The sequence below is a fragment of the Strigops habroptila genome, chromosome 6 (assembly GCF_004027225.2).
Source record: "Strigops habroptila isolate Jane chromosome 6, bStrHab1.2.pri, whole genome shotgun sequence".
In the NCBI taxonomy this organism is placed as follows: domain Eukaryota; kingdom Metazoa; phylum Chordata; class Aves; order Psittaciformes; family Psittacidae; genus Strigops; species Strigops habroptila.
The window spans coordinates 37,479,972-37,499,509 of NC_044282.2; the positions used below are offsets into that span (position 1 = coordinate 37,479,972).

The 19,538-nt window shown below is 40.4% G+C and overlaps 1 protein-coding gene across 1 annotated transcript in view; it reads left to right on the forward strand.

Annotated features, from left to right (window-relative positions):
- Positions 1 to 19,538, forward strand: part of COL21A1 (collagen type XXI alpha 1 chain) — a 107,191-nt gene that overhangs the window by 79,266 nt on the left and 8,387 nt on the right. The window contains exons 21-26 of the mRNA XM_030490800.1: positions 3,206 to 3,259; positions 4,579 to 4,632; positions 5,143 to 5,214; positions 8,123 to 8,158; positions 8,580 to 8,624; positions 10,688 to 10,720. Of these exons, the coding sequence (XP_030346660.1) occupies positions 3,206 to 3,259; positions 4,579 to 4,632; positions 5,143 to 5,214; positions 8,123 to 8,158; positions 8,580 to 8,624; positions 10,688 to 10,720 (294 nt within the window). The remainder of the gene's footprint in view (positions 1 to 3,205; positions 3,260 to 4,578; positions 4,633 to 5,142; positions 5,215 to 8,122; positions 8,159 to 8,579; positions 8,625 to 10,687; positions 10,721 to 19,538) is intronic.

The following is a 19,538-nucleotide window of genomic DNA, read 5'->3' on the forward strand; positions in this document are numbered from 1 at the left end:
ATTGTTTTTCATTTAAAAAAATCAGAAGAATTAAGATGTGGTTTGTGCTTTCTTCTCTATCTCTGGAGATAACCACAGACAAAGGAGAGACCCCTAAACTTGCTCTCTGAATAATGCTAGGTTATACGAAGATCATATATGGGCATATGAATGTCTATAAATGTATTGAAGAGCTCACTTCTTTTCCAGTGCCCACAGTTCCTTAATAAAATTAAAACCAGTGCAGCCCTGGTTGGAGAGAAAGGTTGAAACCAGTTTGGGTTTTACAAATTCTGGGCTACTCTCACTCTGGGTTACCCTGCATCCACCCAGCAGCCATTGCTTTCCTGACTACATCAGGCATGATCACTACATTACGGCTGTCAGAAGCCCTTTTGTATAAAGTTGAGTACAGTGGTTAATTTTCCTTTCATGGACTCAAAGAACCTTTTCAGCCACCTAAGGATCTTCTCTGGAAAGAATAAATTTCCTTGACAACCAGTAATTACAGTTGTTTAAACCAAATTTGGACAAAATATCCCCTGAACTGGAAGTTCAAATTTCCGTGCTCCTAGGTAACACATGCACATTTGGTCTCTCACCTGTGCCTCTAGCCATTCTTATTGCCTATTGCTGGAAAATTTTTCTCCGTTTCTTTCTGAGTAAAGAAGTTAAACAAAATGCCAGAGGCATCAGCTGTAATAAGGCCTTATGGGATTCCAAAGTGTATGTATTTATTCAAGTAACTCCCCTAACATGTTTTCTTCAAATTCTATTTAGATAAATAACATCTGGTTCTTGATACACTTGAAAATAATTTATTCATGTTTCCTGTCAACTCGTTTAATGTATCTTTTGTCACCTGATAAAATAAATAGGAAATTGATGCATGGAATATTTGAACATATTTTATGACATTAGGGAGTTTCAACTAGAAAAGATAGTAGGATTTTCCTTGTATTAGTCAGACTGCATATGTTTGTTCCAGAAAAAACAGATGGAAAGCTTGTGGATGGTCTATTAATACCTTGGGAAAATTCTTCAGTAACAAGTTCTTCTTCAGTAATAACTATCCCTATTACATTGCCAACATCGATAATTTATTAATTTATCTGCCACATAAATAGTGTCAGCTCTGGAAAATGGGGGTGTAATGCTACATTTTATGTCCTTGAATTGTTATTTAGTTTTATTCAGGACATGCTCTTCTCTTTTAATTTTACATGCCATAATGTTCAGATTATGTTCTCAAGCTTTTCCTGTATTGCATCTCAGACTTTTCTTCTTGCAATGTATTGATTTCATGTAGTTGTCTTCCTGTAGTCTTTAAAATGAAATACGTTAAATATGGCCTAGTAATGAAAGTGCAAGAAAGGAATCCAGGACAACTGGGGTTTATTTCTCCCTTTTCTGCAGATGTATGCCTGATCCTTAGTTATACTAAATATATTTTCTGATTTGCCATCTCCAGTATATGTCTGCAGGTTAATGTGGATATAGACAGGTCTGATTAAAAAAAAAAAAACAAAAGCTATTCTGTCCACAGAGTATTTCTACTTCATATAAGATAAATGAATGATGGACATTTGTGATGAATATTTATCACTTTTGTAATCCAAGGGCTGGTGTGTGCATAAACTGGAAGTGATCTAGTGTGGAGTTGTTAGAGGGTAGGCGCTCAGCGTGTTTCGTGGCTTGAAACACAAAGCTATAGTGAGGTGGCAATGAGAAAGGAGCCAGAAATCCCCTAGTCACATTTCTCATCCCTTCCCACTATCCATCCTCAAACTTGTGCTTGTTTTTCTGTATTGATTCATGTGTTAGTTAGGAGTGCAGAACAGGACCTGAAGAGAAGAAAATTATAATTTCACAATGGTTTTTGGAAAAGGAAGGTAGCATTCAAGGAATGCAGAAAAGATCACACAGTGAAGACGACAGCTGTATTTCAAAAGTGAGGAGGTCAATAGATAACCTGACAATTGATTTAAAACAGCCAAGTTGAATTAAGCCTTACAGAGAAATGAAAATTAATAAAACCTTATTTTGCTGTGTAAACAAAAAGAGAAAAAATGAAGAAGCAGGCCTGATGTGCAAGTGCATTCAGGCAGTCTTAATAAGTCAAGGTTAGGTTCCAAACCAAATAAATATTTTCTTATGCTTGCTGTAACAAATCTGGTGCTGAACAGAGGCCATATGCAAATAATTCATGGGAATATGCTGTCTCTTAGGTTATGAGTGGAAGCAGACCTCAGAAAGTTCATGGAACTGAATAGTTCCTAACATTTAGTACTATATAGAAGGTGATTGGTTTTACCTATATGAAAGCAAAGATTAAATAACAATAAGAACAGTAGTTTTTGAAAATACTATCAGTTAGAATGATTGCCAAAACTCTCTGACAAGTTAGATTTCCAGGGCTTATTTAATTGTTTCACTTTCTGTATTATTACACTTTTATTTTATGCAGTGTCTTAAACGCATTTTTACGGGTGATAATGTTTTGGAGCGTACCTCTTATTTTATGTGTGGAACAAAGACAACTAAAAATGCCTTTATCACCATGCTTCCATGAGAGGAGTCCAAGGGACTGTTGTGGCAATGCTCTAGCTTTTTGCATATGTTGAAGTGTCAAACTATTGGGTTCTCGAATGAACAATTCAATCCTGAAGACTCTGAAGAAGTTGCAAAGGTGTGGCCCCCAAATTAATTGCTCCAGTAAATCTCTATGAAGTTTGCTAAAGCAGAGAAAGCATGGCAACCTTTGAGGGACACACAGTTGGAAAAAAGGAAGAGAATTATGAAATGCCACATATACTTTTGCTGGTTTTGGGAACCCTAAATGGAAACTAAGAAACTCTTGTGTCACTTTCAATTATAGCTAAGGACATATTAAAGATATGTTAAAGATTAGATCACACAGACAGGGTTTTGAGTTGCAGAATTCTTTCTCTCAGGAGTATTTCATGGCAGCGCTGTACTTTTTTCCTGCATGTTTTTTTCCATGCACAGTAGCCCTTCCTTAGGCCATAGAAGGTCTAAATAATCCACTGTGCTGTATCAGAGCTACAGCCTGCTTTGTAATATGATGAAAGACATTATATTTCCAGTCTACTTATTTCACTATAGAAATATAATACTAATACTAATCATACTAATACACTGTACTGAAGCCATTATTCGTCTAGATTAGTACAGAAATGTCTTTGTCTTTTTCACAAATAAATAGGGTTTGATGGGACCAGAAGGCTCATTTGGTCTACCTGGAGCTCCTGGGCCTAAGGTAAATGTTTGTATTAATTTGCTTGTGACTTTGATGAATGACTGCTTTAGAGATGACAAAACACCAGGATTTTGCAGCTAATTTTTTTGTATATAAAATATTGGTGACTTGCTGTATGATTTTCCCTATATTACTTTGTATGATAGTTCAGTCTCAAGACAGCTTAATATAGTTCAATAAATGGTGCCTGTCATCCCATGAGGTTTGGAACAATTGCAGAAGTGGTCATGAGACATTGTTTTAGTTTTGCAGTCCTGGAAAATGTTCTGCAGTGTTGGGAGCCAGATAATTCTCAGTATACATCAGAACTTTCTGCCTATGTTACGTTTATTTGTGTTTTAATTGTGTTAAAAAGTGTTATGTGCTGCTTTTTCCACCAGCGGAGCCAAATTTATTTCAGATGTAACTTTTTTGATTGCACTGCAGCTACAGCAAGAATTAATTTGACCCATGCTCTCAGAAACTGAAATAGATACTATGAATCCAGATCTGTTAGTGTAACCTTTTAATTTGCTCCAAGATGAGTTTTGGTCAGTAAGCACCACATTTTATGTCCTAGAGAAAATTTAGGAATCTAGAATCCATTTCCTGAACTTTGTATTTACATTTAGCTCCATTTCCACACATGCATTATTTTATATCCAAAAGTGCATATGTATTTATTTAAAATTGTATACTGAAGTTAACATTTCTCAAAGTGGTCAATGTTTGCTATGGTCAAGAAGATTGAATATCTGTGAAATGACTAGAAATTAATTAGCTTTATTTTCATTTGTGAAGAATGCTTTTGCTTTGTATCTCTCATTCAGAATACAGGCTGATTCTTTCTGAATCATTCTTAATAAGCTCATTCTTATGGAAAAGCATTATGAAATAATCAATAATTCTTAGATTTTAATGAAAATCCTTGCACTGAGTATATTCCTAATTCCACAGGCTATAATAAAAACCAAAACATAAGTAGGTATTTTGGCTCAGATGGGTCTGAGGATTCTCAGAGTTTTATTAAATAAGATGATGGAAATATGAAGTCAGTACACATAAACATGGTATGACTGGGCAAGGGAAATTGGGCAGGTAGAGAAGGGATAGGTGAGCAGAGGCTGGCAGATCACTTTTTGTCATCTGTATCTCATATTTCCTGCGAGAAAGCTGAAACTTCAGGTTTACTCTAAGGAAGCAGAACTTTAGCCTTTCAGTCACTACCTGTGCCTGGTTTTAAGAGCAGATTTCCCAGCAGTGTCTGGTTTTGTTGCTGTTTATACCACATGTGACAAAACACACAGATGTATCAGCAACACTCTTATATTGTTATACAGGGTGATAAAGGAGAACCTGGAATGCAGGGGAAAGCAGGATCATCAGGAGCTAAGGTAAATATGAATTTTTAAGTACTCTAGTTAAAGAAGGGATTAATTTACTTCTTCATGATTGTCCATGATTTTTCCATGATTAGTTACAAGGCATTTTATTTCAAAATAAAACAGTATTTAAAATAAAATTGCATCAGAATCCATTTGACTCTGACTAATTTTATACTACATTTTAGGCAATGTAAGTCAGCTGTTTGTGAAGTTTAAACCTGCAGACATTACCATTACTTCAGATAGTTTTATTTGCATAATTTTGAAAAATCAATATCAACGGTGTTAAAAGGCAATTTAAAAAGTTAGATACTGGAAAACTGAAGTTAAGAATTAGGAGTCCTTTTTGTGGCTTCTCTGTATTCAACATCCCTTCATAAATTCTTCAGACATTTCAATCAGCCTCAGTTATAAAATTTCAAAATATCATAGCCAAAGTATATTATGTGACCTTGAGAATACATGCAATGTATGTTTTTACAGAGCACATCACTGACACAGAGTTATTGTATTATTCAGGGAGAACTAGGAATACCAGGGGCACCAGGTGAACCAGGCTATCCGGGTATTCCTGGTACTCAGGGTATAAAGGTAAGGTTTCTTTCCAGTTTTACGTTAATTGCATCTTTTATTGGAAGTGCTTTCTCACAAGGGATCATTATTAAAGGAAATCCTTTTTCTAAACACCTCGTTATTATTAGAGAATAGTTGGTATATTTTGGAAGGCCCATTCTGTGGGAAAACAATTATTTTTCATAGAGAGGAGAGAGTGGCCTAAATGGAGAATCTGTTAACATAAAATGCTATGACATGGGTATTAATGAAATTTCCATTATGAATTATAGTACATGATAGTATGATCCATGGTTCTATATTTAATTACTTTTATATCTTATAGCAAGTGCTACATCTCTAAAGACTATTGTACAGTCTTTTGTGGAGGCTTCTGTAAGAACTGGAGCAATTAAACCTAGGCAGCTGGGACAGATTCGGCTCAGTTAGGCTTAGCCATTAAAAGTCATCTAATCTAACTAAGCTGTCTAGATTTTCTCTAGATTTAGCTGAGAGAGTCTGAGCTACTTGGGGAGTTATTAATTAACATCTCTACATCTTTCTTTGACTGTAGCTGAAACCTAGAAAGTAAGCTAAATTAACTGTTGAAATTTTAGATGGCAAAAGTTAGGTTAGATGGATCCTACTTCTACTGTACAGGTTGAAAATTCTTTCATCCTTTCAAATGAACCTATGTTTATTCCTCTTGCATACTGAGTTGTCATACAGATCATTCCTTGAAGGATCTCACCATCCTTTGGTGCAGCCTTACATCTATCAAACACTACTATAGATATGGTTGTGCTGAAACCTGAGTACCATTTTCCAAGACAAGATGTAGAAAATTTAGTCTTCTGACCAGTTTCAAAACAGATTTCCAGAGCACATGAGGACAAAGATTTCCTGTCTTAAGTTTTTCAAAATATACTGAAGACCAATGGAAGAGTGACTTGAATTGAGTCAGTGTTGTAACAGTAGTTTAATTAGTTTCATTATCACCATATATTCAGTTTCAATATCTAAGGGTCATGTAAGGTATATGTACCAGGACAGTAATACTGATTTTAAGAAGGGAGATTTTGTTAAAATTTAGGGAACCTCTCTTAAGTGTTCCCAGGTGGCCAAGAAGGCCAGTAGCATCCTGACCTGTATCAGAAATAGTGTAGCCAGCAGGACTAGGGAAGCGATCCTCCCCCTGTACTCAGCACTGGTGAGGCTGCATCTTAAATCCTGTATTCAGTTTTGGTCCCCTCAGTAGAAGAAAGACATTGAGGTGCTGGAGCGTGTCCAAAGAAGATCAGTGAAGCTGGTGAAGGTCCTAGAGCACAAGTCTTATGAGGAGTGGCTGAGGGAACTGGGGTTGTCTGGAGAAAAGGAGGCTCAGGGGAGACCTTACCACTCTCTGACTACCTGAAAGGAGGTTGTAGTGAAGTGGGTGTCAGTCTCTCCTCCCAAGTAACAAGTGATAGAAAGAGAGGAAATGGCCTTAAGTTGCATCAGGGGAGGTTTGGATTGGATATTAGGAAAAATTTCTTTACCAGAAGGGTAATCAGGCATTGGAACAGGCTGCCCAGGAAAGTGGTGGAGTCACCATCCCTGAAGGTATTTAAAAGACATGTAGATGTGGTGCTTGGGGAGATGGTTTAGTGGTGGACTTTACAGTGCTAGGTTTATGATTGGGCTCAGATGATCTTAAAGAATGTTTCCAGCCTAAAAGATTCTATGATTCTAAATTTTAAACTGAAGAAGCTTTTGCAAAAGTCATGCTTCATTTTGTGTGAAGATGCAAGTCAGAATATATATTGCTGGTTAACTGGAGTTACAAGTCATAAGTATGACAAACTTCTGAATTATTCAGGGAAAAAAGTGCAGTTTCAGCATCTGACAGTAAAAGTGAGGTCTTTCAGCTACAGTTTCTTTTAAAAATTGAAACAAACCCAAATATTTTACATTCAAGTACCGTACAACCAAATACAGCTGGTATAAATGTCCTCTTCTGTTCTGGGATTTTTGATCAGGAAAATACTTGCCATGGCCAAAAATCTCATCTTTACTACTGTTTAGCATTTAACTAAACATTCTCTTTTACAAAAACAACCACGCACACACATTTGGCTCTTAGAAGAAAACTAGCAAAACAGATCCAAAAATCTCCATCTGAATTCTCTTTTTTATTATTAAATGCAGTTTTGCACACCCCCCGCAGATCTGTCTTTTGTTTCGTGAATTGCAATGTTCTCGGCCCAACATTTTGATTCATGTCTATTTAAGCAGAGTCACACTGGTTTAAGAGGTCAGAGTTAGGACAGGAGCAGTCTCCCATAAATACCATTTGCACCATCTGATTGCCAATCACTCCATATGTTAATTTACTGTAACCATTTAAATTAAAGTCAAAAGAATTGGTGGAAGGGGAATTTAGTCCTTTCACAGTTTGGATTAAATATAAATATTTTTTTTTCTGATTAAAAAAATATTTTTTCTTTGGCATGTCATGTAACTTCTGCATTCAGTGGGTTTATAATAAGTGTTACAGAAATTATTTATACTCAGTTCTCTGTGGGTGAAGGCAAGCATACTTAGTGTTATATTTCAGATGAAATTTAACCCATCAGAAATACTGCTCCTACTCCCTGCCTACGTCCTTCCCACTCCCATACACTGAGTGGATAAAATCCTGCTGGATTTCTCACCTTATTGTGTTGTATTTTTTTAATTTTAACTTAGTATATGAGTATCCACTTTTCTTTTTGATAGTTCTATGACAGATTCCCTTCTTAGTATAACTTTCTGTACTTTTCTCTGTGTACACGGGGATAAAGTGATTTGTTTTCACTCATATAGATAAAAGCTATTAGATGCTTCTCTTGTATTTACTATGTTAAAACACAGACTACATGTCTTTGAGGTGGATCAAGTTACAATGGAGACTTCTAATATTTTACAGGGGGACAAAGGAAACCAAGGTGAAAATGGTATCCAGGTACTCAACTTTGTTTCTAATGAAATCATCTGGCAATACTTGTATTACAAGTCTGAGGTGTTCATTCAGGAGCTTTTTTTTTTTTAAGATTAAGCTCCACAGAAGATTTGCTTGAACAGTAGCAGCTGCCTACCCGCTATATTCTAACAAGTTATCTTGTTATCTAAAAGTCATGGAAATACCTAAAAGAAAAAATATCATGTTACAGCCCAGATCCTAACTTGACTCCTCTGTGTTCAGAGTAGAAATTTTATCCTGCTGCAGTTTCTGGTCTGAACTCTTGAAGAGTAACTTTTCAGATTGATTTTGTCTGGTTTAGAATGAGATTTTAGAGATGTTACCTCTTTGTATTGTTTTTGATAGTTTAATTATGTCTCCCAGATAAATGTGTATTTTAAGAACATGTGCTTCTTTCATGAAGGGACTGAAAGGAGAAAAGGGAAGACAAGGAAATCCAGGCTTACAGGTACTGTTCTAATAGCAATCCTCATTCAAGAGAGCCATTATTCATATTTGTTTCTTAAGGTTATTTCCATCAACAAAGATGCATCTTTTCATCAAGTGATATGTAGTTATGTATAGCATGATCACATAGTTATATAAATTTCCTCTTAAATAACCTTAGTATGTTTAAAATAACAAACACAACACAGAGAAAATAGAGCCATACTTTTCTCAGCTGTGCACAGGGGAAGAATAAGAGGAAATGGACATGAGTTGGAATGCAGGAAATCCCAGCTTGATATACAGGAAAAGCATTTTGCTTTTGGAGGAGGCTGCTCACAGAGGCTGTGACAAAACCTGTCTGGACAGGGTGTTGAGCAGCCTGCTGTAGCTGGATCTGTTCTGAAAAGGAAGTTGAACCCATGGAGGTCTCCCTTCCAGCCTACATGTTTCTGTGGTTCTGGGATATATCTTGAGAAACAGACCAGAAGTACATTTTTCTGGATTATTTTATGAAGTCCTTAAACACTGAAGATTTTCATGAAACAATTATAAAATGCAGATAACAGCAGAAAGTGGCTTCTGTGTAAAGGTTATAAGAGTGTTGTTTGAGTTGTTAAGATTTCGCATGTATCATGCTACACTTTCATGTAGTTGATTATCTCCTAGACTATACTGGGAGCATTATTGACATCTTCTGCACTCATAAATTACAGATGTTTCCTGTTTCAGCTGAAAATCAGTGAGATCCGGTTGTTTCTCGTTAACTCTGGGCCAATGTATTCTGATTGTGTCATAGTTGGCTATCTTGTTACACCACAGAAAATAACTGTTAGTATTTATAAATACTTGTTACCTACATCATCTATGTCATGTCTAAACAGAGAAGTATTTGTCAGAGATACATATCTAAAACTAGTCTTGGAAGGAAGTCATGGTTGCTTTTTTCAGAATTACAACATGGATACAGCTTCCTGTCTAGCCAGAAGGAGCTGATTCCAGGGGGCATAGGCAGGAGATATACACTGTATGTTAGCCTAGTTTTATCACTCTCAGGGGTATATAGGTTGACGGGAATCCAGTAGTAAAGCTGAGCAGATATTTTTTTAAAACAAATAGTTTAAACTAAAAGACCAGTCACTGGTTTTAAACAAATATAATGTCCCACTCTAACATCTTACAATTTTTTTTAATGGATAATTTTTTCATATATTTATTATTTTAATCATAGCATAAAACAAAATGATAGCAAAAGAAAACGTTAAATGTATTTTTTTTTTCAAATAGAATGATGAAACTGAATCGCTGTTCCTTTTTTTTTTTTTTTTTTTTTCTGGAGAAAGCTGGAAAAATAATACATGCTTGGTCTAAAATTGTTTCCCATGCTTATCTGGTTTGGTCGGCAACCAAAAAATCAATCATTCAAATACTTCTGATAGACAGCTCTAGGTCCTTCCAAGGTTTCTCAAGCCTTCAGGACTTCTTAAAGATGCGATACAGATTCCCTTGTCCATAACAGTATATTCAGAAAAGTGAAAAAGCCTGCAGTGAACTACCATCTTACCATGGAACTTAATGATCAATAACCCCATTGAACCATGTGACAGAAATGACACTGAAACCATTTGCCAACATCCAAAATCTGGCTTTCAAACTGAGTTTGCATTTCAAAGGCTCTGAACTTGATTTCTGCCAAGTGAGATGATATTAAACAGGTAAAATCAAGTGTTCCCTTTTGCTAGAATACAAAATTTTATGTATTTTGTAGAGTGACTAAGATTTTGTCTGTATGTCTATATTATGTCTATTTGTTTTTAATATGTATGATGTATTCCCAAATTATCCTTTTGGTATATGATATTAATCGTATTACTAAAGTGTTAATTCACCATGATTGATATACATTTTCCATCCTTACATACAGTTTGGTTTTTTTGTATAAATAGCAATTACAGAATCTTTAAAAATTGACATTTGTGATTAATTCTTGAAAACAAAGGACAAAAATACTATATTTTTATTCCAAATAATTTGGCTCAACTTGCTTTTTTATTCCTTTTTTTTTTTTTACATTAATTCCTAAAGGGACTAGAAGGACTGAGTGGAGAACAAGGAGAGGTAAGTATTTTGTAATGACAAATATAGTATTACATAATTATTCAATATCTTTGCAGATTATGTGATCTGTAAAATGTGTGTTTACAGTCCTATTTCCATACTCACAGCTCCATAAGCAACAGAAGATAAATCAGAAATATTGGAAAACAGAATAAATTAGTAGTTTAAAAAGAGATGTTGTGAAATATAGATTTCATTAAATGAAATGTTAAAAAAATAATAAAAGCCAAGTATATACTTTAAAAGAGTTAGACAAACAAACAAAAATGAGAGGGAGCTATTTGAAGAAAGCAAATAATTAAAGCAAAAAAAATCTAGAGATCCTAAATTAATTGAAAAATAAAATTAGATTCATAAAAAAGCACAGAATACTTGATCAAAATTGTCCATATTATTGAGCAGCAGCTAACAATACCAGGGCAGGATACAAAAATAAGGAAGAGCGTACACAAAGAAAATCCTTCTTCTTGTATACCTTCACTCTTTTTGACTTTTAACAAATTAAGGGCATTTAAACTAGAGATCAAGACCATTGTATTTAATGTTAATCTTGAATTTGCCTAATTCCTTTTGAACTGTGCTGATATACCATACTTTCAGCTTCCATAAAAGTCTGTGGTAGGGACTTTCACAGCTGAACTATTTGTCTTGTGTGTTTTACTTTTTACTAGCAAGATTTCTTTGTGTGCCTTTACTTCAAAGCTAATGAGAAGGAATATAAGAAAGCCTTTACAAAGATGTTTTGGGTTTTGTTTTAGAGAATTCTGTCTTTGAGACTGCCTCAGAAATACACGACAGAATTCTTTCTCTCTACTTTATACGGGAATATATCAGTTTATACAGGAATAATTTAACTCAGCCTGAAACTTGAGAGGTGTAAGGGGAAGCCTGCTTGAACTGCTCTTGGTCTGTCAGAAACTTTATTTGTTGCTCTCCAGGATATTTTAAGAAGTCTCATCTTTGGTTTTTTTTTATCCCTTGTGTTTGGCTGAGGTAGATACACTTATGGCCAGACATTTTAATCTTTGTATTGCAAGTTGTTTAAAAGATGCTATTTAAAAGTCAACTTCGTTATTTTTTATTTATTCCGATATTTAGTTAAATCAGTGTACACACTGTCTCATTAGTATAATTCTCCTTCCACATCATGAAATGATTTCTTTGTTTAACCCTTTTTAATTAAAGCATTGTTGCATATCAATAACTCGGCATACTCATTGGAAGCTTGGTTCTGACAATTAGGTAAATTTATGCATGTAAACATATAAGTTGCCCTAGATGCTGCTATGTTTCCATGAAATGCTTAAAATTATAGTTTGGCTTATAGGTGCTTTGCTAAATCATTGCCAAAATTGGTAAAAGATTCCTCGTTGTCGTGGTTTGAGCCCAGCCGGTAACTCGGAACCACGCAGCCGCTCTCTCACTCCCCCTCTTCTTCCTCCCCCCGCTCCCGGAGGGATGGGGAGGAGAATCGGAAGAATGTAACTCCCACGCGTTGAGATAAGAACAGTCCAGTAACTAAGGTATAATACAAAACCACTACTGCTACCACCAATAATAATAATGATTAGTGAAATAACAAGGGGAGAGGATACAATTGCTCACCACTCGCCGACCGATACCCAGCCCGACCCAAGCAGTGATCTGGGCCTTCCGGGTAACCCCCTGTTGCGTGAAAAGGTAAAACAATTTGGCAGAAAATAAACCCCCTTGCTTTCTGGCTGATCCTCAGATATTAGAGGGGCTGGGTGCGGCTAGGCTTAGATTCTGAGTGATGCCCAATATGCCACTATCAGTCCGGTCGCATTCAATATATTGAATAATCACGATTCCGGATGCACTAATAGTGCACTGCACCTTGAGTCTAATCGTGCTCACGAACTAGCACGGCCACACTGAGGGAGCTGGTGGCGTTCAATGAGAGATTTACGATTAGCTACTTAAGCAGTGCAGTTTATTAAAGCAACAGATACAGGTTCTTGTGGATTGCCGGTGATAAATACACTGTCTGCAAAAGCACATGCAAATAATAAAGTATACAACCGCGCGACAAAGTTATGAATAATACAGCCTGGCTTTAAAGTATAAAGGTAAAAAGTAACTCTATATAGAGATTCCTAATTTTCCCGGGGAAGCACTGGGTACAGTGCAAGTCTTACCCAAAGGCGTCCCTATGGGGGGGAAGAAAGGTCCAGCCCGTCGACCGGTCCCAGGAGTCGAGAGTAGTCAGCTGATGGGGTCTTCCTCGGCTCGTCCACGATGATGTCTTCCCTAAAGCCCCCCACTTTTTGGGTCATTTTTATAGTACTTTTCACTTTCAAGGTGGAGCTTGAGTGACTCTAGTCATACGTACCTTTATTGTTATTGGTGTAAATTTTCCTCGCTTCGCTTTTAAAGGTATATGCCACAAAAAATTCAAAGAGCATGCTCAAAGAGGGGTGGTCTCACTTTGGAGGCGGGTAGCATTGGAGGTGGAGGTGTGTTTTCATATTAAAATGCATTATAATGAAGCAAAGTTTGCACAAAGGACAGCATTTTGTCAAAAGATGACAGGCCGTTGGCTCAGGGCAGCAAGTATGCAGCTTATCAGTTTTAAGTACCACCTAGTTCCCATCTCTGCTGGTGTTGGGACAGAGTTTGGCCGCAGAATCTCCACTCTGCTCCATCCTCCGTCAAGCAATGTTGCCACGGGAACCGCTGTGGAATGAATTCCTGGCATACCACGTGCAGCTGCATCTTACCCTGAAAGTCCGTTTTTCCTTTATGTGTGAGCAATGCTACATTTTTAGATATAAGTTTAATTTTCAAATCATATTCAGTAATAATCCCACACCCCCCCTCGGTTTATATACTGGGCATGACGTGCTGTGGTATGGAATACCCGTTTGGCTAGTTTGGGTCAGGTGTCCTGCCTCTGCTTCCCCTCTTCCCTGGCAGAGCATGAGACTGAGAAAGTCCTTGGTCGGAGTAAACATTACTTAGCAAGAACTAAAAACATCGGTGTTATCAGCATTGTTCCCAGGCTGAAAGTTCAAAAACACAGCACTGCACCAGCTACTAAGAAGGAGAAAAATGACTGCTATAGCTGAACCCAGGACAGTATCCACCCCTTATTCCATACCATTCACGTCATGCTCAGATCCCACATCTCTCAACACACCATTGCCCCTGTCCCATATATACACATATATATACACCCACACACACACACAAAGAGAAAGATATCATTCCCTAGTCCATGGACCAATCCCTATAAAATTGCTGAATTCATCCAGTCTATGATATCAGGCTCCATCTCTTGTAATAGTCTTTCAGGGCAGGAAGGACGGTGTGTAGTGTTGGGTTGTTGCCTGCTGATGATACCGCCAAATTCATCTGGTCACTGCTGAACTGGTCTGGTTTCCTCAAAATTCATTCTTTGTTGAGGTGATGATCAGAGGGAAGTCAGGGTCAGTTGCTGGCGACCTGAAGATATCTAGCTGGTGGGCTATAAAAGTGTTATAGAGCAGGCAACAGCATACAATTGAGTCCATTGGCTGTTTTCCCCCAAAATCAAATCCCCTTGAGGTACACATCGGACTTCCCCATCTTCCCTCATTACCCACCAAGTATATCCAGGTCCCTGAGCAAAAGCAACCCCACGAGCGGGTTTGCCTTTACCTGAAGCAGGAATAACCCAGACTGTCTTCCCCAACAAATTCTTTATGTGCACCACAGGAACTTTATCCCCCTCTACAGTACGTAAAAGTTCTGATTGGGCTGGGCCAGCCCTGTTGGCAGATCCCCTAGTGTTGACCAACCAGGTGGCTTCTGGTAAATGTGTATCCCAGTGTTTGAAATTCCCACCACCCATTGCTCTCAGTGTAGTTTTTAACAGCCCATTGTACCATTCGATTTTCCCAGAGGCTGGTGCATGGTAGGAGATGTGATATACCCACTCAATGCCATGCTCAATGCCCAAGTGTCTATGAGGTTGTTCTGGAAATGAGTCCCATAGTCTGACTCTATTCTCTCTGGGGTGCCGTGTCGCCACAAAACTCGTTTCTCAAGGCCCAGGATAGTGTTCCGGGCAGTGGCGTGGGGCACAGCGTATGTTTCCAGCCATCTGGTGGTTGCTTCCACTGTGGTAAGCACATAGCGCTTGCCTTGGTGGGTTGGTGGGAGTGTAATATAGTCAATCTGCCAGGCCTCCCCATACTTGTACTTCAGCCATCGTCCTCCATACCAGAGAGGCTTTAACCATTTGGCTTGCTTAATTGCAGCACATGTTTCACATTCGTGAATAACCTGGGCAATAGTGTCCATTGTTAAGTCCACCCCTCGATCACGAGCCCATCTATATGTTGCATCTCTGCCGTGGTGGCCTGAGGTGTCATTGGCCCACCGGGCTAAAAATAATTCACCCTTATGTTGCTAATCTAAGTCCATCTGAGCCGCTTCAACCTTAGCAGCTTTATCCACTTGCTGGTTGTTCTGGCGTTCCTCAGTGGCTCGACTCTTGGGTACATGAGCATCTACGTGGCGTACCTTCACCACCAGGTTCTGCACCCGAGCAGCGATATCTTGCCACAATGCAGCAGCCCAGATGGGTTTACTTCTGCGTTGCCAGTTGCTCTGCTTCCATTGCTGCAACCACCCCCACAGGGAGTTTGCCACCATCCGTGAGTCAGTATAAAGTACTGGCCATTTTTCTCGTTCAGCAATGTCCAAGGCCAGCTGGATGGCTTTCACCTCTGCAAACTGACTCAATTCACCCTCTCCCTCAGCAGTTTCTGCAACTTGTCGCAGGGGACTCCACACAGCTGCCTTCCATCTCCGATGCTTTCCCACAATACAGCAGGACCCATCAGTAAACAAGGCATATTGCTTTTCACTCTCTGACAGTTCATTATATGGTGGGGCCTCTTCCGCACGCATCACCTCTTCTGGTGACATCCCAAAATCTTTGCCCTCTGGCCAGTCCATGATGACTTCTAGAATTCCTGGACGACTGGGATTTCCTATTCGAGCTCGTTGTGTAATTAGTGCGGCCCACTTACTCCATGTAGCATCAGTTGCATGATGTGTAGAGGAGACCCTGCCTTTGAACATCCAGCCCAGCACAGGCAACCGGGGTGCCAGGAGGAGCTGCGCTTCAGTTCCATTCAGTTCTGAAGCAGGTTGAACCCCTTCATAGGCTGCCAGTATCTCTTTCTCAGTAGGAGTATAGCTGGCCTCGGATCCTTTATATCCCCGACTCCAAAAGCTGGGAGGTCGACCTCGAGTCTCCCGTGGAGCTTTCTGCCAGAGGCTCCAGGTAGGACCATTCTCCCCAGCTGCGGTATAGAGCACATTTTTCACATCTGGCCCGGCCTGGACTGATCCAAGTGCTACTGCATGATCTATTTCTCGTTTAATTTGTTCAAAGGCTTGTTGTTGCTCAGGGCCCCATTTGAAATCATTCTTCGTCCGGGTCACGTGATAGAGAGGGCTTACAATCAGACTGTAATTTGGGATGTGCATTCTCCAGAACCCCACAACACCTAAGAAAGCTTGTGTTTCTTTCTTGTTAGTTGGTGGAGACATTGCTGTTATCTTGTTGATCACGTCTGTGGGGATCTGGCGGCGTCCATCTTGCCATTTTATTCCCAAAAATTGAATCTCCTGTGCAGGTCCCTTGACCTTACTCCGTTTTATGGCAAAACCGGCCTTCAGCAGGATTTGGATTATCTTCCTCCCTTTCTCAAAAACTTCTTCCACTGTATCACCCCACACGATGATGTCATCAATGTATTGCAGGTGTTCTGGAGCTTGCCCCTGTTCCAGTGCAGTCTGGATCAATCCATGGCAGATGGTAGGGCTGTGTTTCCACCCCTGGGGCAGTCGGTTCCAAGTGCACTGGATGCCCCTCCAAGTGAAAGCAAGCTGTGGCCTGCATTCTGCTGCCAAAGGGATTGAGAAAAATGCATTGGCAATATCAATTGTAGCATACCACTTGGCTGGCTTTGACTCCAGTTCATATTGAAGTTCTAGCATGTCAGCACTCAATGGTTCAGGCCACGATAGTCTACTGTTAGTCTTCACTCTCCATTAGACTTTTGCGCTGGCCCTATGGGGCTGATAAAGGGTGAGCGGGTCCTGCTGATCACTCCTTGGCTCTCCAATCTACGGATCAGCTTATGGGTGGGAATCAAGGAGTCTCGGTTGGTGCGATATTGCCACCGGTGCACTGTTGTGGTCTCAATTGGCACTTGCTGTTCTTCGACCTTCAGCAACCCCACAACAGAAGGATCCTCTGAGAGACCAGGCAAGGTGGACAGCTGCTTAATTTCCTCTGTTTCCAAGGCAGCGATAGCAAAAGCCCATCTATACCCTTTTGGGTCTTTGAAATACCCTCTCCTGAGATAGTCTATGCCAAGGATGCATGGAGCCCCTGGACCAGTCACAAGGGGGTGCTTTTGCCACTTCCTCCCAGTCAGGCTGATTTCAGCCTCCAGTACAGTTAACTCTTGGGATCCTCCTGTCACTCCAGAAATATAAATGGGTTTCACCCCTTGATACCTTGATGGCATCAGAGTACACTGTGCACCGGTATCTACTAGAGCCTTATACTTCTGTGGGACTGATGTGCCAGGCCATCTGATCCACACAGTCCAGTAAACCCGATTATCCCTCTCCTCCACCTGGCTGGAGGCAAGGCCCCTCTAATAGTGATCATAAAATTCTCCACTTATGTCTTGTAGAAAGGGATTAGTATTCCTTATCACAGGAGCTGGAGTAAAAAATTCAGCTCTTCCACTCCATCTGGGAAACTGCTCACCAGAGACTGGAGCAGCAGCTTTCCTGGGAGGATCATCCTTGACCATTGTTCTCCTCTTCAGTTCACGCACCCATTGCTCCAGAACCGAGGTAGGTTTTCCATCCCACTTTCTCATGTCTTCTCTGTGATCCTGCAGGTAAAACCATAGGGTGGCCCGTGGCGTGTACCTCCTATATTTTCTTTCTCGAGCAGTAGGGCGCCTTCTGTTAGTAGCTGAGACATGGGTTGGTACGCGTGAGGAGCTGGATAGATCGGCTAAATCGTCTCTCAATTGTTTGAACTCCTGGGACAGTTTTTCCAAAGCTGAAATGATGGAAGGGGTGAGATTGTCTTCGAACTCTCGGAGCTGACGAATCAGGCAATCCACTGTTGGTGATACTCCTTCATTCCAGGTCATTGATGCCAATGTGTGGGCATATGATGATGGTGCACTCCGTGTAAGTTTCTGCCACATGGGTCGTGTACATTCAACTTCATCTGGATCTACGGATGTGTTCCTGGCATCTGGCCTACGATAGATCATCTCTATAATGGCTGATTCCCTCAGGGACTGGATGCCTTTCTCTATCGTGGTCCAGTTGGCTGAGCGACTCGTAATATCATCTTTGTAGGGAAACCTTTCCTTCACAGCTGCCAGGAGCCGCCTCCAAAGGCTGAGGGCTCGCTTCTCTCTTGCAATCGCTTTGCAATTCCTCCTTCCCTAGCAAGTGATCCGAGCTGCTTGGCTTCCCTACCTTCTAGTTCGTGACCGTCGGCCCCATTGTCCCAGCATCGGAGCAACCAGGTGACAATGCGCTCCCCTGGAAGACGGGTGAAATCTTTTCGCATATTCCACAGCTCGGTTGAGGTCTGGGGTCGAGAAGTCACCTCTTCTTCTTCTTCCTCTTCCTCTGATCCACGTAGTAGTAACTCTTGTTCAGATGCTATTCCATGTAGTAATGGCATTGGGTCTTCATCTTTCTTCGCTTCACGGGTTGCTCTTTGTGCCTCTTGTTTGCTTTTGCTTACAGGGGCAACAGACATTGTCACAAACTGGCCATTTGGTTTAGCTGCAGTGTTTGTCACTGTGGTTGGAGTGGCTGCAGTGTCTGCCACTAGGATTGGAGCGGCTGCAATGTCTGTTGCCAGGGTTTGAGTAGCTGCTGTGCTTGTCACTGGGGTTGGTGTAGCTGTGGTGCTTGGAGTAGCCGCATTGTCTGCTGCTGTCGGGGTTTGAGTAGCTACTGTGCTTGTCACTGGGGTTGGTGTACCTGCGGTGCTTGGTGTAGCCACATTGACTGTTGCTGTCGGGGTTTGAGTAGCTACTGTGCTTGTCACTGGGGTTGGTGTACCTGCGGTACTTGGAGTAGCCGCATTGCCTGTTGCTGTCGGGGTTTGAGTAGCTGCTGTGCTTGTCACTGGGGTTGGTGTAGCTGCTGTATTTGAAGTTGGAGTAGTTGCGTTTTCTGTTGTGGTCAGGGTTTGAGTAGCTGTTGTGCTTGTCACTGGGGTTGATGTAGCTGCTGTACTTGGAGTAGCTGCGTTGTCTGTTGTGGTCAGGGTCTGAGTAGCTGTTGTGCTTGTCACTGGGGTTGATGTAGCTGCTGTACTTGGAGTAGCTGCCTTGTCTGTTGTGGTCAGGGTTGGAGTAGCTGCTGTGCTTGTAGTTGGCATAGCTGCATTGTCTGTTGCTTTGCCATCAGATCCAGAGACATTTTTTGCCTTTGAAGGTGCTGGATAGTGTTGAGCAGGGCTCTGTAGGCGTAGGCCAAGCCCCAGCACATTGCCATGATTTGTCCCTCTCTGGTATAACCAGGATGACAGCACACCTTGTTTAAGTGTTTTACGAGTTTTTCCGGATGTTGCACTTGTTCAGTGGTGAAGTTCCAAAGCACTGGAGGGGCCCACTGGCCTAGGTACTTGCCCATACTATCCCACACACCCTGCCACTCATGACTGTCCAGCCTCAGGGAAAAGCTCTTGGTGGTCCTCCAATATCGTCGTCTAACCCTAGACCAGATTTGAACCCGATACTGCTTA